The 26,158-nt window shown below is 40.2% G+C and overlaps 1 protein-coding gene across 4 annotated transcripts in view; it reads left to right on the forward strand.

Annotated features, from left to right (window-relative positions):
* Window positions 1–2,860: 2,860 nt before the first annotated feature.
* Window positions 2,861–26,158, forward strand: part of LOC121579153 (glutamate receptor 1-like) — a 91,437-nt gene continuing 68,139 nt past the window's right edge. For all 4 annotated transcript variants that reach the window (XM_041893484.2, XM_041893485.2, XM_045224239.1 and 1 more), the window contains exons 1-2: window positions 2,861–3,112; window positions 3,310–3,444. In XM_041893484.2, coding sequence (XP_041749418.1) covers window positions 3,028–3,112; window positions 3,310–3,444 — 220 coding nt within the window. In that variant the 5' untranslated portion in view covers window positions 2,861–3,027. The remainder of the gene's footprint in view (window positions 3,113–3,309; window positions 3,445–26,158) is intronic.

Here is a 26,158-nt window from a genome sequence, read left to right on the forward strand (position 1 = left end):
AGCCACAACATAGAAACATCTGACGCCACCCTGGTGTTACTGCTATGTGTAAAGTGAATATTTAATCAGTAAAAGCCTGTATTGGAAACCAACAAGACACTGTTTACTAAAAATGGCATTCCAAAGCGACGTTTTTTCTTTCCCTATGTAATCTAATGATCTCCCAGTGGATAGTGCTCATGCACCCGCTCTCTTAATTACTTAACAACATAGTGTAAAAGCCCAGTGTTCTATCTGTTGCATGGGTATGAAAGAGAGTGTTTCGCTTTCCAGGAACAAATCTTATCCAAGTGAATATTACAGATCTTGAACATTATACTATTGGTTTAAAGGGGGTGTTTGTAATATAATTAGTTGCAGTTTCCATTAAACAAATCAGGTGTCTTTAAAAAAAAAACATCAATTAAAACAACATTTATTTGGGGATTTAAAACATCCATTATCAACTAAGAACATAAAAAGTCATAGTCACTTGTGTGTATGTGTTGCCGATGACAGGCATCAAACTGTTATCATCAGCATAACTTAAGATGACCGTGTAGCCTGGCGAGGTATAGCCAAGGCATTGGCTCTGGGAGCTAACACAAGTCTTCAAGTATGACTTAATTAAGCGATAAGGCCTGAGGAGATGTGATATATGGCCAATATACCACGGCTAAGGGCTGTTCTTAAGCACGACGCAACGCAGAGTGCCTGGATACAGCCCTTAGCCGTGGTATATTGGCCATACATCACAAACCCCCGAGGGGTGCCTTATAGCTATTATAAACTGGTTTGCAATGTAATTAGAGCAGTAAAAATACGTGTTTAGTCATACCTGTGGTCTGATATACCACAGCTGTCAGCCAATCAGCATTCAGGGCTTGAACCACCCAGTTTATAATTAAGGTTATACTCTTCATGCAGGAGTTGTTCACCGAACCATCTCTGCTACATATGGAGTGTCAGTGATACCTTGCATTCCTCCTACTCATCTCATCACTAATTCTATCCTGTCCACTACAATGGTGACATTCCTGTTGAGGTGAGATCCACACCCACCCTACACTGTCTCTAAACACATCCACAAGTCAAAACATATTCCTTCTTTCCACATACTGTACTGTTTGTGTTCTAACAAATAAACTGAAATGTTAATCTTGCAGAAATATGTATCTTCTTCTATGTATTTTGATTTTAACAATGGCTGACTCTCTGGTTGTGAAATTCTGTGATTCATTGTTGTGGTGAAAATGCCATCTTCACTCTCTATTACTGTCACTTATTTACCGATGACTCATGATCCACAATATGCATCAAATCTGAATCTAGATTTCAAGGTGAGGAAATGTGTTTGGATGACACTGCATCTTGCATAATGTGTTAGGAATAACACAAAACAACATGCCATGGATGTAAGCACAACGAATGGTCTCGAGATCTAGAGAAAATAATGTTCCCACAGCTTTCAAGACTGATTCCAACAGCGTTTAATTTATCAGGTTTGTAATGCATTATGTCATTCTGCATTTAATAGATGCTGTGAACGCACAATGCATTCATCATTTATTCATTATCTGGCTTTCAACTGTTGTACATCGGGAAGTTAGGGATTTAACATTAATCAATGTATGAGCTCGTGCTGTGAGGTTGCTATAGGATTGTGCAGTAGATGCACGTGACAACAATGTTGTTTTTAAAATGTTGTTTTACTCCTAGCATGGTGACACTTTAAACTCGGCGCGATAAAGATGTGTAAGAGATTCGTTTTTTTATCCCAGTAGGCCTATCACAAAGCCAGTAGCCCGTGACATGTTTCTCCCATTTGCAAAAACCTATAGCGCCAATCCGAACAGAAATAAATATTCTGCTGTCCAAAAAGAGCAGTCTCTAAAAATCATTTCTGTGTCAATGTCTCCAGACACGAGAACAGTGGTGGGGCCAAACGAGGCTGTAACGAGACTATTTTCAGGCCCATCAGGTCGACACGCCGCCTGTTATGGCGTTCATTAATTTCCGATGTCCTGGATTAGAGCGCGCGCAAAGAGTTGATCTCTGGTCGGCTGCCAGTTAAAACAAAGCCGCAGTCTTGTTGTCTGATAAACGCTGTGTCCTATATATGTTATTATGTGACAGAGCAGTTGTGAGGGTTAGGCCTATCTACTGTATCTTTCAAGAGATGTATTAATGTAAAATACTGCATGTTAAAATACTCCTTATTTATTATCTTACTGTCGGGCTGTCCGTCGCAAAACAGCCTCATTAGGCTATACATTTGTGATCTGTAATAACATAATAATAACACATGTATGTGTCATAAAATGTACTGAACTAGTTAACTCTATGTATCATTATTTTCACTATACTTGTGTACATAAAATGTAATTAACTAGTCGAGTTAAGTTGCAATTTGCGACCAATCATAGACCGGTAATGAACTGCTTGCACAATCATTATGCCATGAACGTCTTGGCAACTCCACTACTGGTTTAACACTTAGAAAAGTGGTACAGTCTGGGCAAGGGATTTGGGCATTCCCAGTTCTGTACCGATTTATATAAGCGTCATTCTCATAAAAGAGGGCCTCCTGTAGCTCAGTCGGTAGAGCATGGCGCTTGCAACGCCAGGATTGTGGGTTCGATTCCCACGGGGGGCCAGTATGAAAAATGTATGCACTCACTAACTGTAAGTCGCTCTGGATAAGAGCGTCTGCTAAATGACCAAAATGTAAATAAGATACGGTGACAGAATGTTCAGAAGACCATCATGAGCTCCCATTTAATGCTGACATAATCGAAGCTCCGCAGTTTATATCTGAAGTAGGTAGGGCTCTGTCTGCTCTTGTATTGGCATTATCTTTAGCTCTGCGCGCACCGCATAGACAGCGAGAGAGCGCGCCAGGGTAGGGAGAGAGCGGTTGTGACTAAACCTCTGCGAATTCAGTTTGTCTATTAAAACTATGGATGCATTGTGAGTGGCTTGTGGGCAACAGAAGCATATCTTTATTTGGAATTTGTTTCTTTTTTCGTCGCCAATGCAAAAGGAAATATGCAGCGAAGCCTTACCTTGGTCTTTGTCAGTTTTTGTGTTGGGTTTTGCTCTGGTTCAAGTTTTCCAAGTAATATAAATATAGGTGAGTATTATCAACACGGAATGCTTATTATATCACTACTGCCTCTTGTAAGTTTGACATCTAAACTGCTGCGTAATTCCAAAGTTGCAAGACAGTCCCCATTCTTCTTATTTTGTAATAGGCTACATTCAAGTAATCGTTGTTTGATGACAGTTGATGTGCACCCTCTTCAATGATGGCCTTTGTCTTTCACACAGGGGGATTGTTCCCAACGGGCTCCCACGAATATGAGGTTTTTCGGTTTGCACTCTCTCATCACCAGGATATCCCCAAACTGGTACCACAAGTGGACATGGTCGACACAGCAAGCAGCTTTGCTATGACATATGCATGTAAGTTTAGCCTTTATCTCCCTGAATGAACAGAAGATGTACAGATGCCATATCTTAATTTGATCATCCTGTTGTTGCAGGAATTTTCCTGCACAGCAGGAAAGGCAAACTTAGTAGTGTACTCGAGGTTAAAAAAGGCTTCTAAAGTTTGTCAAGTTCCGCTTTCAAATTTCAGACTTGATTTTCCCTAACCCCTACAAAACATGTTCATTAATTATAATCTACATAACAATTCACATTTCCGGTTGCTGCAGGATTATTTTCCTGCTGTGTGAAACAGGCTCAAATGAAGATATGGCATTTGTCATTTTTTTTATTTGTATTTATTATGGATCACCATTAGTTCCTGCTAAGGCAGCAGCTACTCTTCATGGGGTCCAAACATATTAAGGCACTTACATTACATGTAAAACAAAATATAAAACAGTACATCATATAACATTATTACACCAATACGTATCTACAATACAACACGTATAATACCACCATACAACAATATTACAATGTATGTGTGTGTAGAGTGCGTGTGCTAGCGCGCGTGTGTGTATGCATGTGTCTGTACCTGTGTGTGTGTCTCTTCACAGTCCCCGTTGTTCCATAAGGTGTAGTTTTATTTGTTTTTTAAATCCGATTTTACTGCTCGCATGAGTTAATTGATGTGGAATAGAGTTGTTGTCATGGCTCTGTGTAGTACTGTGCATTTCCCGGAGTCTGTTCTGGACATGGGGACTGTGAAGAGACCCCCTTGTGGCATGTCTTGTGGGGTATGCATGGGTGTCTGAGCTGTGTGCTAGACAGCTCGGTGTTTTTAACATGTCAATACCTCTCACAAAGACAAGTAGTGATGCAGTCAATCTCTCCTCTACTTTGAGCCAGGAGATATTGACATGCATGTCATTGATGTTAGCTCTCCGTGTACATTTAAGGGCCAGCCGTGCTGCTCTGTTCTGGGCCAACTGTAATTTGCCTAAGTCCCTCTCTGTGGCGCTTGACCATGTAACTGGGCAATAGTCCAGGTGCAACAAAACTAGGGTCTGGAGGACTTGTTTTGTTAATAGTAATGCCAAGAAAGCAGAGCAACGCTTTATTTACGGGCAGACATCTCCCCGTCTTAGCTACTGTTGCATCAAAATGTTTTGACCATGACAGTTTACAATCAAGGTTACACCAAGCAGTTTAGTCTCCTCAACTTCCTCCATTTCCACATGATTCATTACAAGATTTAGTTGAGGTTTAGGGTTTAGTGAATGGTTTGTCCCATGGTGAATGGTTTGTCCCATGGTGAATGGTTTGTCCCATGGTGAATGGTTTGTCCCATGGTGAATGGTTTGTCCCAAATACAATGCTTTTATTACTAGTGTATTACTTACCACCCATTCTAAAACTTACTGCAGCTCTTTGTAATTGCACTGAATTGTGTTTTCACTTTGATAACAGTTAGTGTTCGAGTTGTTCAAATTCTGTCTCCATTGCATTAACATCTGTTGCTTTACTAAATGTCAAAGATAGTGTCAGTAACCTCTTCTCTAACATTGTGTCATAATGATTTTTGGAGGTAGGAAATGATCCTGTCTCATTTCCACTAATCTGCAGTTTTCTAAAAGATTAGAACATTTGAAGGCACCATATGTTGCCGTCGTGCAATTACTTTTTGACTTTCATGTCGCCTATAAGATAGCTCTGTTCAAAACGCATCCCAGTTGGGCAATAATGGGTATTTTAGGCGCCAGCAACGACTGAGAGATGTTATTTTATTGATCATAGCGGTCACGAAACGTGTCAATCAATAGGGGGAGTTGAGCTGTATCAGCGTCATATTGGGGAAATTATGTGAAATAGCACTTTTAGGGGACCATAATGCCATAATGCCAATATGAAGATTATGACAAAATATGAGAAGCAAATTATCTGAAAAACTAGACGTATCAAATTGACTACATAGCCTGTGTCTCAATTGAGTAACCTAGATTAAACACATTCCAGGCACTCTCCCTGAGTTCCCTCAAGCTTCCAAGAATTGTAACCTTGCAATGAGAAAGTGGAAGATGGAATGTGGGAGCAACATTCACCTCCACAAAGGCTGTTTACATTGATATCCAGACTGAATGAAGCAGTTAAGGGACCTCGTGGGTACCCTTAACTTTTTCACTTAATTTAAGGGGGAAATTCACCTTAAAATGTTTTCTGCAACTGACTTAAAGTTAAGGAACCTTTAAGGGAAAAGATAAGGGGGAAATTACCTTAAGGTGTTTTATGCAACCGGGTCCAGGGCTCTTATTATAGAAGCTCAGTGATTCAGTGTTGTTCCTGCCTCCTCATTCTAGACATTAGTGTGAGCCGCTTACGACATCAGGATTTGCATTAGGAAGGAATCGCAGTGTTGCATCAGTTGATTTTAAAAAACGTAGACAATCTAGGTTATGTACTGGAATGACCTTAGCAATTCAGTGTTTTTTTATTTAAAATTCAGACAACACAATGGATCACAGTCATGAGCAACATCATACTTCCTTGGCTGTATCAGACAGGGGACAACCTTTTCATGGGTTTCATGGACACGGCACTCCATTGTTATGGATGTTCTCAGCTTGACTGACTCCCATTCTGACTGTGCTGCCCCAGGCATTCTGAATGTGCTGCCCCAGGCATTCTGACAGTGCTGCCCCAGGCATTCTGACTGTGCTGCCCCAGGCATTCTGACTGTGCTGCCCCAGGCATTCTGAATGTGCTGCCCCAGGCATTCTGACTGTGCTGCCCCAGGCATTCTGACTGTGCTGCCCCAGGCATTCTGAATGTGCTGCCCCAGGCATTCTGACAGTGCTGCCCCAGGAATTCTGAATGTGCTGTCCCAGGCATTCTGAATGTGCTGCCCCAGGCATTCTGAATGTGCTGCCCCAGGCATTCTGAATGTGCTGCCCCAGGCATTCTCAGTGGGGGCTGATGATGATTTTGTCTGAAGGACACTAAAGTGGCTTGGCAATAAAATTATATTTCTAAAGTAAGCAAATAATTCATAAGAAACCCTTGTGTCATGAGTATGATATTGTCATATTTACTTTAGACAGATGGTTTTGTTCCCATAATCTAGCAACCATCATCATAAAAAAAAAAAAAATTGAGTTGCCCAGAGTGAGTGGGAGGAATAGAAAGTCACGGAGAGCCATACTAACAGTTACAATAATAACCGTTTAGTAGAATAATAACAACATCCGATTAATATATTAGGACCGTTAATGGATGCCTACCAAGTTGAAGGATTAATGTGGAATGCATGAGGTTATTCAGGCTAATGTGTCTGCTTACGTCACACACACACAGTCACAGCCATTTACAGCCAGGGTCTCAGAAAGTGCAGACACAGCTGCCTGCTTCTCCCAAGCAGCACGGCATCACTCACCTGGTGGAAAGCTCTGAGACACATGGCAAATTCAGTTAGTGGACAACGGACAGTTTCTTGTGCCACAAATGACCTGAGGTGTCCCACATAGCTACACGTCTGTACCAATAAGCCTTAAAAACATATTTAAACATTTCCATGAACACTTGATGGCTCCAGTGCAGACTCTCTGACCACCTAAATGCCAACCATAAGAAGTGTATGGGTTGAAGCAGAGAGGAAGAGGCGAAGCGAGATGTTTTACTCCGCCCAAAAATCTGTTCACGAAAATAAGGTCACCAAGTGAGTAATTTCTGCATGGAGGTCAATGAGAGAGTGTCAAATTTGGCCAACAAAAAATGTAATTGCTAATTTGCTACATGAAGCTTATTTGATCGAAAATACGTTTCGTAGTGGTTCGGTTGTTACGAATGCACTGATATAAGTGGATGCACGTGGCATTTCAGCAACTTTGAAAAAAAATAGTTTATATCGGAGTTGTGCCTGTTGTCATAGAGATAGATAGGGGACTCATCATGGATATAACCCGTTTTAGCATGGGCATTACCATTGAGAGCTTCCACCATTTTAAAGTAGTCAACTAGGTGGGGATTCCTATGAGTTGGGAGCAATCAGCCAGTGATGAAGAAGAACATTTACTACTTTAAAATGGAGATAGCCTCAATGGCGCTGGCCATGCTGTCACTGATGCTATTATGGAACTGTTGTTCACATGCGTATCTGCCCTCTCATTGGCTACAAAGGTCCCACCTGATCTCGCCTCCTCTTGCCTGCCTTCCATCTTTGAGGACATGTATTTCGATTGTTAGAGCAGTCACTTGACTATCTTGTCAATATAATAGACAATCTTTGGTTGAATAATGTCATGCCCTGTATCCTGACATCAGGCCTATAGAGGGCAGTGTTGGGGCTAAGAGGAAATACGTGGTGATAGTTACAGTGTATTCTAGTCCAGAAAAACCAAGTGATGCATGTCTCACTCTCATACAGGGAGAGAGAAATGGAGGGAGGGTGTGAGAGAGAGAGAGAAATGGTGGGAGGGAGAGAGAGAGAGAGAGAAATGGAGGGAGGGAGAGAGAGAGAGAGAGAGAGAGAGAGAGAGAGAGAGAGAGAGAGAGAGAGAGAAATGGAGGGATGGAGGCAGAGAGAGAGAGAGAAATAGTGATGAGGGAGAGAGAGAGAGAAATGGAGGGAGAGAGAGAGAAATAGAGGGAGAGAGAGAGAGAGAAATGGAGGTATGGAGGGAGAGAGAGAGAGAAATGGAGGGGGAGGGAGAGAGAGAGAGAGGCACCGCAGTTCAACAGGGACATGATTATCTTTCTAGACAAACCCAACATTCCCCCAAGCCAATTTAGAGTTAATGTAACGCCATCTTACCCTTCTGCAATCACCCAGTCTGCTCCCTCGTTTCTGTTTTTAAGGGTGTCACATTTGACTGTATATTCAAAAGACTGGTTTCCCTTTGCCTGAGAAGGTTGAGAAACCCATTACAATGATTGAATGTACTACTGTAGTTCAGTAATCAATGGTGTCTAGAATGATCAATCATTTTGGAGGCACAAACAGATGAATATGGAAAATGTTAAATGGAATATGGCTTGTCAGTGCTGGAGTATTTTTTGTGAAATTACACATTGTACTGGAAGATAATCCTCCTTGAGTGAAGAAGTTTCCTAAGCAACAACTGACTGTGGTTTTAATGGGAATCTGGGCATGCACTCTCAATTTGTGCATCAGTTGGTGTCCTATCACTTCTCAATTCCCCTGCACTAGATTAACTGCTAAACAGACATGCCATTGGATTATTTATGCAAATTGAGGTATTAGTCACAATGCCCTTCAGTGAAAAAAAAACACATTATCATAATCTGCCATTGAGGATAATTAAAATTAAGGCAACAAACTCATACATTTTCAATGTGCTGTTGGTAGCGAGGCCATGTTTCATTTAAATGTTATGTTTGCGCCAATATTCTCCTTATCAGCGATTTACAGATTGGGTGAGTGAAGAATGGAAATACATTGCTGGGGACTTTTTAGTCATTTGTTTTGTGTTCGCATAAAAATACATCATGTCACACAATGTTGGGCAATCCCCCCCCAAAAAAGATTGATCTTGGTGACTAGGTGAAAAATCTGTCGATGTGCCCTTAAGCAAGGCACTTAACCCTAATTGCTGATGTAAGTCGCTCTGGATAAGAGCGTCTGCTAAATGACTAAAATGTAAATGTAATGTAAATGTCTTCTGTTTCTGCTTCTTGTGAGAAAAGTTGACTTTGATGAGTGACAGTGGAGCGGATAACAATGTGCCTCCACCTTGGCAAGAAACCGTTCCAGTTGGATTATCCCCAACATGGTGTAGTGCTATCACTAAGTTGAAGCCAAGTCTTTCGGCTATAGGAAAAAACTGAGTTGTAGCCTACAGCGTGTGTGTGTTGTAGCCTACAGCGTGTGTGTGTGGTGGTAGCCTACAGCGTGTGTGTGTGGTAGCCTACAGCGTGTGTGTGTTGTAGCCTACAGCGTGTGTGTGTTGTAGCCTACAGCGTGCGTGTGTGGTAGCCTACAGCGTGTGTGTGTTGTAGCCTACAGCGTGTGTGTGTTGTAGCCTACAGCGTGTGTGGTGGTAGCCTACAGCGTGTGTGTGTGGTGGTAGCCTACAGCGTGTGTGTGTTGTAGCCTACAGCGTGTGTGTGTGGTAGCCTACAGCGTGTGTGTGTTGTAGCCTACAGCGTGTGTGTGTGGTAGCCTACAGCGTGTGTGTGTTGTAGCCTACAGCGTGTGTGGTGGTAGCCTACAGCGTGTGTGTGTGGTGGTAGCCTACAGCGTGTGTGTGTGTTGTAGCCTACAGCGTGTGTGTGTGGTGGTAGCCTACAGCGTGCGTGTGTTGTAGCCTACAGCGTGTGTGTGTTGTAGCCTACAGCGTGTGTGTGTGGTGGTAGCCTACAGCGTGTGTGTGTTGTAGCCTACAGCGTGTGTGTGTTGGTAGCCTACAGCGTGTGTGTGTTGTAGCCTACAGCGTGTGTGTGTGGTAGCCTACAGCGTGTGTGTGTTGTAGCCTACAGCGTGTGTGTGTTGTAGCCTACAGCGTATGTGTGTGGTGGTAGCCTACAGCGTGTGTGTGTTGTAGCCTACAGCGTGTGTGTGTTGTAGCCTACAGCGTGTGTGTGTTGTAGCCTACAGCGTGTGTGTGTGGTAGCCTACAGCGTGTGTGTGTTGTAGCCTACAGCGTGTGTGTGTGGTGGTAGCCTACAGCGTGTGTGTGTTGTAGCCTACAGCGTGTGTGTGTGGTGGTAGCCTACAGCGTGTGTGTGGTGGTAGCCTACAGCGTGTGTGTGTGGTAGCCTACAGCGTGTGTGTGGTGGTAGCCTACAGCGTGTGTGTGTTGTAGCCTACAGCGTGTGTGTGTGGTGGTAGCCTACAGCGTGTGTGTGGTGGTAGCCTACAGCGTGTGTGTGGTGGTAGCCTACAGCGTGTGTGTGTGGTAGCCTACAGCGTGTGTGTGTTGTAGCCTACAGCGTGTGTGTGTTGTAGCCTACAGCGTGCGTGTGTGGTAGCCTACAGCGTGTGTGTGGTGGTAGCCTACAGCGTGTGTGTGTGTTGTAGCCTACAGCGTGTGTGTGTGGTGGTAGCCTACAGCGTGTGTGTGTGGTAGCCTACAGCGTGCGTGTGTGGAGGTGTGGTGAACATGGGGGAAAGCATGTTTACAGTACACACCTGTTTTCCCTCATGGCAGGGGTGAAAAGAGACAGGTGGACAGAGTATCATGTTAAAGGGGCCAAGTGTACAGTGGGGGGGGAAAAGTATTTAGTCAGCCACCAATTGTGCAAGTTCTCCCACTTAAAAAGATGAGAGAGGCCTGTAATTTTCATCATAGGTACACGTCAACTATGACAGACAAATTGAGAAAAACAATTCCAGAAAATCACATTGTGGTCCTCTGTAGCTCAGCTGGTAGAGCACGGCGCTTGTAACGCCAAGGTAGTGGGTTCGATCCCCGGGACCACCCATACACAAAAAAAATTATGCACGCATGACTGTAAGTCGCTTTGGATAAAAGCGTCTGCTAAATGGCATATTACATTGTAGGATTTTTAATGAATTTATTTGCAAATAATGGTGGAAAATAAGTATTTGGTCACCTACAAACAAGCAAGATTTCTGGCTCTCACAGACCTGTAACTTCTTCTTTAAGAGGCTCCTCTGTCCTCCACTCGTTACCTGTATTAATGGCACCTGTTTGAACTTGTTATCAGTATAAAAGACACCTGTCCACAACCTCAAACAGTCACACTCCAAACTCCACTATGGCCAAGACCAAAGAGCTGTCAAAGGACACCAGAAACAAAATTGTAGACCTGCACCAGGCTGGGAAGACTGAATCTGCAATAGGTAAGCAGCTTGGTTTGAAGAAATCAACTGTGGGAGCAATTATTAGGAAATGGAAGACATACAAGACCACTGATAATCTCCCTCGATCTGGGGCTCCACGCAAGATCTCACCCCGTGGGGTCAAAATGATCACAAGAACGGTGAGCAAAAATCCCAGAACCACACGGGGGGACCTAGTGAATGACCTGCAGAGAGCTGGGACCAAAGTAACCAAGCCTACCATCAGTAACACACTACGCCGCCAGGGACTCAAATCCTGCAGTGCAAGACGTGTCCCCCTGCTTAAACCAGTACAGGTCCAGGCCCGTCTGAAGTTTGCTAAAGTGCATTTGGATGATCCAGAAGAGGATTGGGAGAATGTCATATGGTCAGATGAAACCAAAATAGAACTTTTTGCTAAAAACTCAACTTGTCGTGTTTGGAGGACAAAGAATGCTGAGTTGCATCCAAAGAACACCATACCTACTGTGAAGCATGGGGGTGGAAACATCATGCTTTGGGGCTATTTTTCTGCAAAGGGACCAGGACGACTGATCCGTGTAAAGGAAAGAATGAATGGGGCCATGTATCGTGAGATTTTGAGTGAAAACCTCCTTCCATCAGTAAGGGCATTGAAGATGAAACGTAGCTGGGTCTTTCAGCATGACAATGATCCCAAACACACCGCCCGGGCAACGAAGGAGTGGCTTCGTAAGAAGCATTTCAAGGTCCTGGAGTGGCCTAGCCAGTCTCCAGATCTCAACCCCATAGAAAATCTTTGGAGGGAGTTGAAAGTCCGTGTTGCCCAGCGACAGATCCAAAACGTCGCTGCTCTAGAGGAGATCTGCATGGAGGAATGGGCCAAAATACCAGCAACAGTGTGTGAAAACCTTGTGAAGACTTACAGAAAACGTTTGACCTGTGTCATTGCCAACAAAGGGTATATAACAAAGTATTGAGAAACTTTTGTTATTGACCAAATACTTATTTTCCACCATAATTTGCAAATAAATTCATTAAAAATCCTACAATGTGATTTTCTGGAGAAAAAAATTCTCATTTTGTCTGTCATAGTTGACGTGTACCTATGATGAAAATTACAGGCCTCTCTCATCTTTTTAAGTGGGAGAACTTGCACAATTGGTGGCTGACTAAATACTTTTTCCCCCCACTGTATGTGTGTGTGTGTGTGTGAAATACGGAACTAAGCCTGTGTGATTACTCTGTTATAGCTTGAGACGGTTACATATAAGTGACATTGCTGTCTCTGTGGAGCGTGTGTCCTTTATGTTAATCGTTTAGCGGGGCCTTGCCTTAACAAACCCATTTCATCTATTATTCATGGCATCATAACTAAACAGATTATTTTCTGCAGTTAAGAGTAGTGAATATGTGGTATTAACTCTGGTATAGAGTGAAAGGGGAGTTCAGTTGTTAAAAATCAATTTAAGTAGGAGGGGATTGACAGTATTTAGCAGAAGCAGGACAAGTGTTCTCCTGTGGTTAGGCTCTGTAATCACAGAAATCCATTCTATTTCTATGTCTGTAATGCTTTAGATCGCTATATCATGGGGAGTAGCAGGTATCCAGATGATAGCCAGCCTTAAAAGGCTGTGTCAAGACATTCCCACTGGGCACACACTGGACCAATGATAGTATACCTAGCTTAATGTTGAAATGATGCTGTCCTTTGGGCAAATCAGATGTCAATGTAGCATACATAAACCCAATACTCCAATTCAGATATACAGTTGAAGTCGGAAGTTTACATACACCTTAGCCAAATACATTTAAACTCAGTTTTTCACAATTCCTGACATTTAATCCTAGTAAAAATTCTCTGTCTTAGGTCAGTTAGGATCAACACTTTATTTTAAGAATGTGAAATGTCAGAATAATAGTAGAGAGAATGATTTATTTCAGCTTTTATTTCTTTCATGGGTCAGAAGTTTACATACACTCAATTAGTATTTCGTAGCATTGCCTTTCAATTGTTTAACTTGGGTGAAACGTTTCGGGTAGCCTTCCACAAGCTTCCCACAATAAGTTGGGTGAATTTTGGCCCATTCCTCCTGACAGAGCTGGTGTAACTGAGTCAGGTTTGTAGGCCTCCTTGCTCGCACAAGCTTTTTCAGTTCTGCCCACACATTTTCTATAGGATTGAGATCAGGGCTTTGTGATGGCCACTCCAATACCTTGACTTTGTTGCCCTTAAGCCATTTTGCCACAACTTTGGAAGTATGCTTGGGGTCATTGTCCATTTAGAAGACCCATTTTTATCAAATCCAATATATTTTCCTCGTTGATTCCACGTCACAATACGTTGACAAATTACGTTGAAACAACATTGATTCAACCAGTGTGTTCCCAGTGGGTTGTCTGTTGGTAGAAAATGACAAGAATGTGATTATGTTGGAGCAGCATCCTTGATCAGGAGCCAGAGCCTGTGGGGGGGGGCAGTGGGCTCAAAAGTAAGGGCATCGAATGTTGTTGCCCTCTACAATGCACATGTGCTGCACTCCAGGAAAATATATTGTTTGGCCTTAACGCCCTGGCCTGTTCCTATAGTTTGGGTGATTTGTATTCCACGTATGTCGGTCTCAGACTACTGTCTCTCTATTCATCAGTGTGAGTGAGTTGTTCGCCTGCTGCCTAAAGGTGTGTTGATGAATGAGTGACGTGAGTCTGGTGCAGCAGCGTTTTACGTTGATTCTAAACACCTCATTGTTTATGCCTATAAAAGCAACTGATTTTGGTTAACTCTTGAGGCCTGAGAGAAACACACACACAATATGTCTGGATAAAAAAAGTGCCAATGTTGTCAAATTATGAATGTGTGTGTGTGTGTGTGTGTGTGTGTGTGTGTGTGTGTGTGTGTGTGTGTGTGTGTGTGTGTGTGTGTGTGTGCGTGCGTGCGTGCGTGTGTGTGTGTGTGTGTGTGTTTTTCACATGAAGAGAACACCTGGACTAATCCTTCACAAGTGCAATTCCAATTTTCCTGTATACAATCAGTCTCTCTCAGTTTGCGCATAACATCCGTTTTTTTAGGGTCCTTGTATTTCTTTAAAAGTCACAATGTTTTTTTTTTTCGATACATGTGTAGGACTATGCATCCCAGCAGTAAGAGACATGCACAAATCAATTCAGTCCCCCCTCTATTCACTGACCCACACTAGTAGCACGTCATGCTCGTTTCCAGGTTGTCCAGTGTGTTTCATCGGTCAGAGATGGCTTGTGGTCATAATAATAATAATAATAATAATAATAATAATAATAATAATAATAATATAATAATAATAATAATAATGCTCCCAACTCATGTCACCTCCTTGTCCCAGACATGTCACTCAACCAGGAGCCCAGGCCCCCCAGGAGCCCAGGAGCCCAGGAGCCTGCATGGGGATAACAGGGTTTATATTACACTCAGATGGAGAACAGCAAGCCTCTCTCTCCTTCTTTCCATCGCCCTCCTTCCCGGGGTCTTTACAACAAACAGTCATTCCTGGCTGTCTTTCTCGACACACCACCCTTTAATGAGAGGTGTCCTTGAGTGTCCCGAATGGCATCTGCCATATACAATGTATTATTATTATTATTATTATTGTTATTATTGTTATTGTTATTATTAATAATATTATTGTTATTGTTATTATTGTTATTGTTATTATTGTTATTGTTATTATTGTTGTTGGTATTGTTATTATTGTTATTATTATTATTATTATTATTATTATTATTGTTGTTGTTGTTATTATAACTATCACTGAAGGTTCTGAATCACATAGCACCTACAGGTTGTGAGGCATCGTGTTTGAAGCTAGGACCAGCTGCAGGCCCTGTAGCAACTATTAGTAGCTCTGGGTTATTTAGAAATGAAGTGCTGTCACACTTGGGCATTTATCCCTCTGTATGTGGAATAGGTTTGTTTTAGGGGGTTTCTGTGTTGATTGTATGTGACAGATATCTCATTAGCTTGATAGAATTTGCCGACAGCAACAGGACCAAGGCCAGAGAGGACATGACGAGGACAGCTGGTCCTCAGAGTGTTTAGGTTGTTCAGCTATACTGTCTGTTTCTTCAGTCTGCTAAGGGTCAACTGTTACAGTATATGACCTCTTTAAGTGTTTGGCTATATATAATATGGCTAGTGGCCATATTCCAGACCTCTTTAATGATGTGAGCTAGAGGGGGAACGCAGTACATTAAGGTCTGTATCAAGGTTATAATAGTTTTGTGTTTTTTATATTTGTTTTTCATGTTTTTTTAAATTATTTTTTATTTTGTAGTTGTTCTTTTTAGACCATAGTTGCTAGTTGTTATTTAGTTATAGTTGTATACAAATATTTCTATTGAGTTTTTATATTTGTTTGTTTACACCAATCCAATGCCTTTTAACTTGTAAGAAGAATCAAGTTAGCTGCAAAGCTGTTTTATCCCTGTTTAGCTAGTGATAGTGATGCACAAGCTAGCCCTATTTGAAACATCACCCTCTACTGGCAGCATTTACCAACCAGATTCAGTAGCTTGAAAATCCCCCCAAAACCCCATTGGAAAAGCCCATTAGATTTTTGCCCAAAGTTTAGGAAAAAAACTAAAATTGAACATAATTCATGATGGTTTTTATTTTAGTTAGTTTTGGAGTCAAATATAATAGTTTCAGTATAGTTTTAGTTTTTCAAACAGGTTTGTTAATTATTTTATTTCCGTTTTTGTATTAGTTTCAGTTTTAGTTTACTATAATAACCTTGTTCTCTATCCTTCTTACGCTGGGTGAATTATCTTAATTTGATCACCCTGTTGCAAGGGGACTTTAAAAATGTTAGTGTATTTAAGGTTTAGAAAGGCTTCTGATGTTTGTAATTTCCACTTTGAAATTTCAGACTTGATTTTCCCTTACAAAACATTTATCAACCCCTACAAAAATGCCCATTAATTATAAATTCTCATGAATTATGCACCCATTATTTTAGAGGGGGCACGAAGTACGTAAGGATAGAGGGTGGGGTGGTCCGGAGGGGGGCTTTCCCCCGTTTGGAAGTCTGAGAATTTAGAATTTTTCAAACACCTGAAACAGCTTTTTCCTGCAATCTAGAGACATAATCACTATGCCTAATTCTATGTAAAAAAAAAAAAATGTATATTTCTCTGCATAGGTTATCTAAGCATACCTCATTACCTGTTCAATTATCATTTTCATTAATTATGAACTTTTAAGCCTTAGGAGTTTAGTACAACTGCCACACTGGTATATAGCATCATAACCCAAGAATTAAAGCAATTTTTATATTTTCTAAAGTCTAGCAACCTTGCCAGCAGGCATGACTAGGGCTATTACGGTGACCATATTACCGCCACACCGGCGGTCACGAGTCATGAAGGCAGTCAAATTCCACATTACCGTTTAGTCAAGACAATTAGGCTTCTCCAAGCTCTGATGCTGCTGCTGGTCATTAGTAGCCTAACCAAACTTGCTAACTGCCTGGTACTCAGCACTCTATTGTCCCTCTAATCACTCTGACATCAATGCAAATGTATTCAAAAATCTAAGGAAACACTTCACGAGAGTCCATGAGCTCATGTTGCGCAACATTTCTATAGGCTATGCAATTGCGGTAGAAAACAGAGTGACGGCCACTAATTAAAAGAGGATCCCATCAGCTTTCTATAGGCTAGGCCTACTATATTTATTTCTCAACTTTCCTAATATTAAGCACATTGCTTATATTTACAACAGGAGCATAGCCTACCTGGCTGGCATGAAAATAAACCACGGTGAAAAGCATCCTCCATTCGCTATTTAAGTGCATAGATGACTTTTTTTCTCTCCTGCTGCCCCTGTTTCGATACAAGTGCATTTTAATGGTCCATTCTAAATCAAAACAAATGTCACACATATATTATTTAGGATATGTAAAGACAAGATTAAATCAAGAATAGTCTGATGGGTGACAATATTAGCCTGTCACTTGTGAATTATATATTATCCCTTGTGAATGATGCCCAGCATAAGAAACAATGCCTTTTTCCCCCCGACTTTTTAGAATCATTGTCGCACACCTCATGTAGCCGAGCCCATAGGCCTATATGTTTTAATAAGGTTTGTATCACAACTGAAGTGGCCAAATAACTTCTTAAAATTAAGCACATTAAGTTTGGGGAAGATCATTTTCACCATAGAAATGCACCTTTATAATAAAAGCATTACATGCATAATTGCATTTGCGGTCACTTTTGATAATGGTGTTTTCCGCTAATGGAACATTCACTATTATAGCCTACTGTTGCGTCAGCCACATTGCATAAAAATGTTTTTTTTGATGCTAGTGGTTGTATTAATTTGGGATCTATCGCATCCCACAACTGTCCCAGACTATGTTTGGAATATTTATTTCTCGCACAGAATAGAACAGGTCGACTTTTGTACTATGGGGGATAGTAGATTGACATAGGCTAGTGCTTTTGCTGTTCGTTAGGCCTACTCATCTTGTTGGCTGACGAAAAGTAAATGTGAACAGTTCTTCCAATATCTTCAATATGCACCTCGGAATTGGATAAAGATGCGCGCAGTTGCGTCCCTGATGTGTCTGTCTTCACTTGTAGCCTGTGAGAAAGACCCGATCACCTGATGGAGAGAGAGGCGCTTCGGATTGTGCAGCACACTCAGGGAGAAGGGCACAACGCAGCACTCCGACCCGCAAAAGGCATGGCTATTTTTAGGGTGCATTATGGCCACAAAGGGGATGCCGCCCGTGAAATTTGAGGCATTATCAAGTGCTTGTCAAATTGTGAATGAGAGACTATTGTAGTGTGCCTGCGCAAAAAAAACAAAGCAGAGTTCATGCCTTTCAAGCGACTTTTTTCAAATCATCATTAGAGTCGCATCATGCAGCCTTACAATGTATTAAAAATCAAAACATACAGCCCAACGTTTGTAGAACAACTAAAGTTACACGAATAACTCTAAATTAAGCATATAGGAGGACCTATTTCTTTGTTAACTGCTCAACACAGAATAGCCGCATGTGCACACTCCCTCAAATCGTTTGGAGAAAATATTTACATTTTATTCAGATTTGTTCAATTGTATTCTTCATACTATAACAAATATATAAAATAATGCCACGGAATTATGAGCAAATCTTGTCTGCTAAATGAACTAGTGTAGCCCACAGCCATTTGGCATAGCCACATCAGGACCTAACATAAGGACAACTCAGAGTATGCTATTCTTTTCTTCTGAAATAGACAACATTTTCTTCATATCATGCTTCTTTAGACATTTACATTTTAGTCATTTAGCAGACGCTCTTATCCAGAGCGACCTGTCTAAAATAAATAATGGATTTATTGTGAAGGTGTAGGCTTTATTACATGGATTTATTCAACTTTTTTAAATGGCTTGTAGGCTATGTGTGGAAGCCAGGAGATGCTAAATGTGTTTATGTTAATTAACGCTAAATTACTGTGGAATTGTGTGACCGCCACAGCCCTATGCATGACAGCTAAGGGGGGCGGCAGGTAGCTTAGTGGTTAAGAGCGTTGTGCCAGTAACCGAAAGGTCGCTGGTTCTAATCGCCGACTAGGTGAAAAATCTGTCGATGTGCCCTTGAGCAAGGCACTTAACCCTAATTGTTCATGTAAGTCGCTCTGGATAAGAACGTCTGCTAAATGACTGTAATGTAAATGTCTAAGATACTTACACAAGATACTTGATTGATAGCCTGAAATGGCTTGGTAGCTAGTAATGAGGTTGGGAGATTGGGAACCTATCTAGCTGAATCGCTAAAGCCAACTTCATGAAATTGCTAGGTGGCTAGTATTACAGACAAACAACAAAACATTTTTGTTTGATATATTCATCAACAAGGAATCAATAGGCTACATAGCTTGATCAAATTCATTTACAAACATACCTCCTGCGAGTCCTGTCCACCACCGGCAGCTAAAATCAAATCAAACGCCGTGTCTGTCACTCGATATTACTCTCTCTCCTCCACTGACGATACTGTCTGCACCACTAGAGTATCTAGCGTCCTGCCTAACCAATTTTTGCTCCTTGATGCACCTTGGAAGGAACCACTTACTAGGGAGAATAGGTAGCTATAGTCTGGTGTAATCTAGCTCTAACGATAGTGTAGCTATAGTCTGGTGTAATATGGCTATAATGATAATGTAGCTATAGTCTGGTGTAATCTGTCTCTAATGATAATGTAGCTATAGTCTGGTGTAATCTAGCTATAATGATAATGTAGCTATAGTCTGGTGTAATCTAGCTCTAACGATAGTGTAGCTATAGTCTGGTGTAATATGGCTCTAATGATAATGTAGCTATAGTCTGGTGTAATATGGCTCTAATGATAATGTAGCTATAGTCTGGTGTAATCTAGCTCTAACGATAGTGTAGCTATAGTCTGGTGTAATCTGGCTCTAATGATAATGTAGCTATAGTCTGGTGTAATATGGCTCTAATGATAATGTAGCTATAGTCTGGTGTAATCTGTCTCTAATGATAGTGTAGCTATAGTCTGGTGTAATCTAGCTCTAACGATAGTGTAGCTATAGTCTGGTGTAATCTGGCTCTAATGATAATGTAGCTATAGTCTGGTGTAATATGGCTCTAATGATAATGTAGCTATAGTCTGGTGTAATCTGGCTATAATGATAATGTAGCTATAGTCTGGTGTAATCTGGCTCTAATGATAGTGTAGCTATAGTCTGGTGTAATCTGTCTCTAATGATAGTGTAGCTATAGTCTGGTGTAATCTGGCTCTAATGATAATGTAGCTATAGTCTGGTGTAATATGGCTCTAATGATAATGTAGCTATAGTCTGGTGTAATCTGGCTATAATGATAATGTAGCTATAGTCTGGTGTAATATGGCTCTAATGATAATGTAGCTATAGTCTGGTGTAATCTGGCTATAATGATAGTGTAGCTATAGTCTGGTGTAATCTGTCTCTAATGATAGTGTAGCTATAGTCTGGAGTAATCTGGCTATAATGATAGTGTAGCTATAGTCTGGTGTAATCTGTCTCTAATGATAATGTAGCTATAGTCTGGTGTAATCTGGCTCTAATGATAGTGTAGCTATAGTTTGGTGTAATCTGGCTATAATGATAATGTAGCTATAGTCTGGTGTAATCTGGCTATAATGATAGTGTAGCTATAGACTGGTGTAATCTGTCTCTAATGATAGTGTAGCTATAGTCTGGTGTAATCTGTCTCTAATGATAATGTTTCTATAGTCTGGTGTAATCTGTCTCTAATGATAGTGTAGCTATAGTCTGGTGTAATCTGGCTATAACGATCATGTAGCTATAGTCTGGTGTAATATGTCTCTAATGATAGTGTAGCTATAGTCTGGTGTAATCTGTCTCTAATGATAATGTACCTATTGTCTGGTGTAATCTGTCTCTAATGATAATGTAGCTATAGTCTGGTGTAATCTAGCTCTAACGATAGTGTAGCTATAGTCTGGTGTAATATGGCTCTAATGATAATGTAGCTATAGTCTGGTGTAATCTGTCTCTAATGATAATGTAGCTATAGTCTGGTGTAATCTAGCTATAATGATAATGTAGCTATAGTCTGGTGTAATCTAGCTCTAACGATAGTGTAGCTATAGTCTGGTGTAATATGGCTCTAATGATAGATGTAGCTATAGTCTGGTGTAATATGGCTCTAATGATAATGTAGCTATAGTCTGGTGTAATCTAGGCTAACGATAGTGTAGCTATAGTCTGGTGTAATCTGGCTCTAATGATAATGTAGCTATAGTCTGGTGTAATATGGCTCTAATGATAATGTAGCTATAGTCTGGTGTAATCTGTCTCTAATGATAGTGTAGCTATAGTCTGGTGTAATCTAGCTCTAACGATAGTGTAGCTATAGTCTGGTGTAATCTGGCTCTAATGATAATGTAGCTATAGTCTGGTGTAATATGGCTCTAATGATAATGTAGCTATAGTCTGGTGTAATCTGGCTATAATGATAATGTAGCTATAGTCTGGTGTAATCTGGCTCTAATGATAGTGTAGCTATAGTCTGGTGTAATCTGTCTCTAATGATAGTGTAGCTATAGTCTGGTGTAATCTGGCTCTAATGATAATGTAGCTATAGTCTGGTGTAATATGGCTCTAATGATAATGTAGCTATAGTCTGGTGTAATCTGGCTATAATGATAATGTAGCTATAGTCTGGTGTAATATGGCTCTAATGATAATGTAGCTATAGTCTGGTGTAATCTGGCTATAATGATAGTGTAGCTATAGTCTGGTGTAATCTGTCTCTAATGATAGTGTAGCTATAGTCTGGAGTAATCTGGCTATAATGATAGTGTAGCTATAGTCTGGTGTAATCTGTCTCTAATGATAATGTAGCTATAGTCTGGTGTAATCTGGCTCTAATGATAGTGTAGCTATAGTTTGGTGTAATCTGGCTATAATGATAATGTAGCTATAGTCTGGTGTAATCTGGCTATAATGATAGTGTAGCTATAGACTGGTGTAATCTGTCTCTAATGATAGTGTAGCTATAGTCTGGTGTAATCTGTCTCTAATGATAATGTTTCTATAGTCTGGTGTAATCTGGCTCTAATGATAGTGTAGCTATAGTCTGGTGTAATCTGGCTATAACGATCATGTAGCTATAGTCTGGTGTAATATGTCTCTAATGATAGTGTAGCTATAGTCTGGTGTAATCTGTCTCTAATGATAATGTACCTATTGTCTGGTGTAATCTGTCTCTAATGATAGTGTAGCTATAGTCTGGTGTAATCTGGCTATAATGATAATGTAGCTGTAGTCTGGTGTAATCTGGCTATAATGATAATGTAGCTATAGTCTGGTGTAATATGTCTCTAATGATAGTGTAGCTATAGTCTGGTGTAATCTGGCTATAATGATAATGTAGCTATAGTCTGGTGTAATCTGGCTCTAATGATAGTGTAGCTATAGTCTGGTGTAATCTGTCTCTAATGATAGTGTAGCTATAGTCTGGTGTAATCTGTCTCTAATGATAGTGTAGCTATAGTCTGGTGTAATCTGTCTCTAATGATAGTGTAGCTGTAGTCTGGTGTAATCTGGCTATAATGATAGTGTAGCTATAGTCTGGTGTAATCTGGCTCTAATGATAGTGTAGCTATAGTCTGGTGTAATATGTCTCTAATGATAGTTTAGCTATAGTCTGGTGTAATCTGGCTATAATGATAATGTAGCTATAGTCTGGTGTAATCTGTCTCTAATGATAGTGTAGCTATAGTCTTGTGTAATCTGTTTATAATAATAATGTAGCTATAGTCTGGTGTAATCTGTCTCTAAAGATAGTGTAGCTATAGTCTGGTGTAATCTGTCTCTAATGATAGTGTAGTGTAGTCTGGTGTAATCTGTCTCTAATGATAATGTAGCTATAGTCTGGTGTAATATGTCTCTAATGATAGTGTAGCTATAGTCTAGTGTAATCTGTCTGTAATGATCATGTAGCTATAGTCTTGTGTAATCTGGCTATAATGATAGTGTAGCTATAGTCTGGTGTAATCTGGCTATAATGATAATGTAGCTATAGTCTGGCGTAATCTGTCTCTAATGATAGTGTAGCTATATTCTGGTGTAATATGGCTCTAATGATAATGTAGCTATAGTCTGGTGTAATCTCTCTCTAATGATAGTATAGCCATAGTCTGGCGTAATCTGTCTCTAATGATAGTGTAGCTGTAGTCGGGTGTAATCTGTCTCTAATGATAATGTAGCTATAGTCTGGTGTAATCTGTCTCTAATGATAGTGTAGCTATAGTCTGGTGTAATCTGTCTGTAATGATCATGTAGCTATAGTCTTGTGTAATCTGGCTATAATGATAGTGTAGCTATAGTCTGGTGTAATATGGCTCTAATGATAATGTAGCTATAGTCTGGTGTAATCTCTCTCTAATGATAGTGTAGCTATAGTCTGGTGTAATCTGTCTCTAATGATAGTGTAGCTATAGTCTGGCGTAATCTGTCTCTAATGATAGTGTAGCTATAGTCTGGTGTAATCTGTCTCTAATGATAGTGTAGCTGTAGTCTGGTGTAATCTGGCTATAATGATAATGTAGCTATAGTCTGGTGTAATCTGGCTCTAATGATAGTGTAGCTATAGTCTGGTGTAATCTGGCTCTAATGATAGTGTAGCTAAAGTCTGGTGTAATCTGGCTATAATGATAATGTAGCTATAGTCTGGTGTAATCTGTCTCTAATGATAGTGTAGCTGTAGTCTGGTGTAATCTGGCTCTAATGATAATGTAGCTATAGTCTGGTGTAATCTGGCTCTAATGATAGTGTAGCTATAGTCTGGTGTAATCTGTCTCTAATGATTATGTAGCTGTAGTCTGGTGTAATCTGGCTATAATGATAATGTAGCTATAGTCTGGTGTAATCTGGCTATAATGATAGTGTAGCTATAGTCTGGTGTAATCTGGCTCTAATGATAGTGTAGCTATAGTCTGGTGCAATCTGGCTATAATGATAATGTAGCTATAGTCTGGTGTAATCTGTCTCTAATGATAATGTAGCTATAGTCTGGTGTAATCTGTCTCTAATGATGGTGTAGCTATAGTCTGGTGTAATCTGGCTATAATGATCATGTAGCTATAGTCTGGTGTAATCTGGCTATAATGATAGTGTAGCTATTGTCTGGTGTAGAATGGCTCTAATGATAATGTAGCTGTAGTCTGGTGTAATCTGTCTCTAATGATAGTGTAGCTATAGTTTGGTGTAATCTGGCTATAATGATAATGAAGCTATAGTCTGGTGTAATCTGTCTCTAATGATAGTGTAGCTATAGTTTGGTGTAATCTGGCTATAATGATAATGAAGCTATAGTCTGGTGTAATCTGTCTCTAATGATAGTGTAGCTATAGACTGGTGTAATCTGGCTATAATGATCATTTAGCTATAGTCTGGTGTAATCTGGCTATAATGATAGTGTAGCTATAGTCTGGAGTAATCTGGCTCTAATGATAGTGTATCTATAGTCTGGTGTAATCTGGCTATAATGATAATGTAGCTATAGTCTGGTGTAATCTGTCTCTAATTATAGTGTAGCTATAGTCTGGTGTAATCTGTCTCTAATGATAGTGTAGCTATAGTGTGGTGTAATCTGTCTCTAATGATAGTGTAGCTGTAGTCTGGTGTAATCTGGCTATAATGATAGTGTAGCTGTAGTCTGGTGTAATCTGGCTATAATGATAATGTAGCTATAGTCTGGTGTAATATGGCTCTAATGATAATGTAGCTATAGTCTGGTGTAATCTGTCTCTAATGATAGTGTAGCTATAGTCTGGTGTAATATGGCTCTAATGATAATGTAGCTATAGTCTGGTGTAATCTCTCTCTAATGATAGTGTAGCTATAGTCTGGTGTAATCTGTCTCTAATGATAGTGTAGCTATAGTCTGGCGTAATCTGTCTCTAATGATAGTGTAGCTATAGTCTGGTGTAATCTGTCTCTAATGATAGTGTAGCTGTAGTCTGGTGTAATCTGGCTATAATGATAATGTAGCTATAGTCTGGTGTAATCTGGCTCTAATGATAGTGTAGCTATAGTCTGGTGTAATCTGGCTCTAATGATAGTGTAGCTATAGTCTGGTGTAATATGGCTGTAATGATCATGTAGCTATAGTCTAGTGTAATCTGGCTATAATGTTAGTGTAGCTATAGTCTGGTGTAATATGGCTCTAATGATAATGTAGCTATAGTCTGGTGTAATCTGTCTTTAATGATAGTGTAGCTATAGTCTGGTGTAATATGGCTCTAATGATAATGTAGCTATAGTCTGGTGTAATCTGGCTCTAATGATAGTGTAGCTATAGTCTGGTGTAATCTGTCTCTAATGATAGTGTAGCTACAGTCTGGTGTAATCTGTCTCTAATGATAGTGTAGCTATAGTCTGGTGTGATCTGTCTCTAATGATAATGTAGCGATAGTCTGGTGTAATATGTCTCTAATGATAGTGTAGCTATAGACTGGTGTAATCTGGCTATAATGATCATTTAGCTATAGTCTGGTGTAATCTGGCTATAATGATAGTGTAGCTATAGTCTGGAGTAATCTGGCTCTAATGATAGTGTATCTATAGTCTGGTGTAATTTGTCTCTAATGATAATGTTTCTATAGTCTGGTGTAATTGTCTCTAATGATAGTGTAGCTATAGACTGGTGTAATCTGGCTATAATGATCATTTAGCTATAGTCTGGTGTAATCTGTCTATAATGATAGTGTAGCTATAGTCTGGAGTAATCTGGCTCTAATGATAGTGTATCTATAGTCTGGTGTAATCTGGCTATAATGATAATGTAGCTATAGTCTGGTGTAATCTGTCTCTAATTATAGTGTAGCTATAGTCTGGTGTAATCTGTCTCTAATGATAGTGTAGCTATAGTGTGGTGTAATCTGTCTCTAATGATAGTGTAGCTGTAGTCTGGTGTAATCTGGCTATAATGATAGTGTAGCTGTAGTCTGGTGTAATCTGGCTATAATGATAATGTAGCTATAGTCTGGTGTAATATGGCTCTAATGATAATGTAGCTATAGTCTGGTGTAATCTGTCTCTAATGATAGTGTAGCTATAGTCTGGTGTAATATGGCTCTAATGATAATGTAGCTATAGTCTGGTGTAATCTCTCTCTAATGATAGTGTAGCTATAGTCTGGTGTAATCTGTCTCTAAAGATAGTGTAGCTATAGTCTGGCGTAATCTGTCTCTAATGATAGTGTAGCTATAGTCTGGTGTAATCTGTCTCTAATGATAGTGTAGCTGTAGTCTGGTGTAATCTGGCTATAATGATAATGTAGCTATAGTCTGGTGTAATCTGGCTCTAATGATAGTGTAGCTATAGTCTGGTGTAATCTGGCTCTAATGATAGTGTAGCTATAGTCTGGTGTAATCTGGCTCTAATGATAGTGTAGCTATAGTCTGG

The sequence above is a fragment of the Coregonus clupeaformis genome, chromosome 13, assembly GCF_020615455.1.
Source record: "Coregonus clupeaformis isolate EN_2021a chromosome 13, ASM2061545v1, whole genome shotgun sequence".
Classification (NCBI taxonomy): Eukaryota; Metazoa; Chordata; class Actinopteri; order Salmoniformes; family Salmonidae; genus Coregonus; species Coregonus clupeaformis.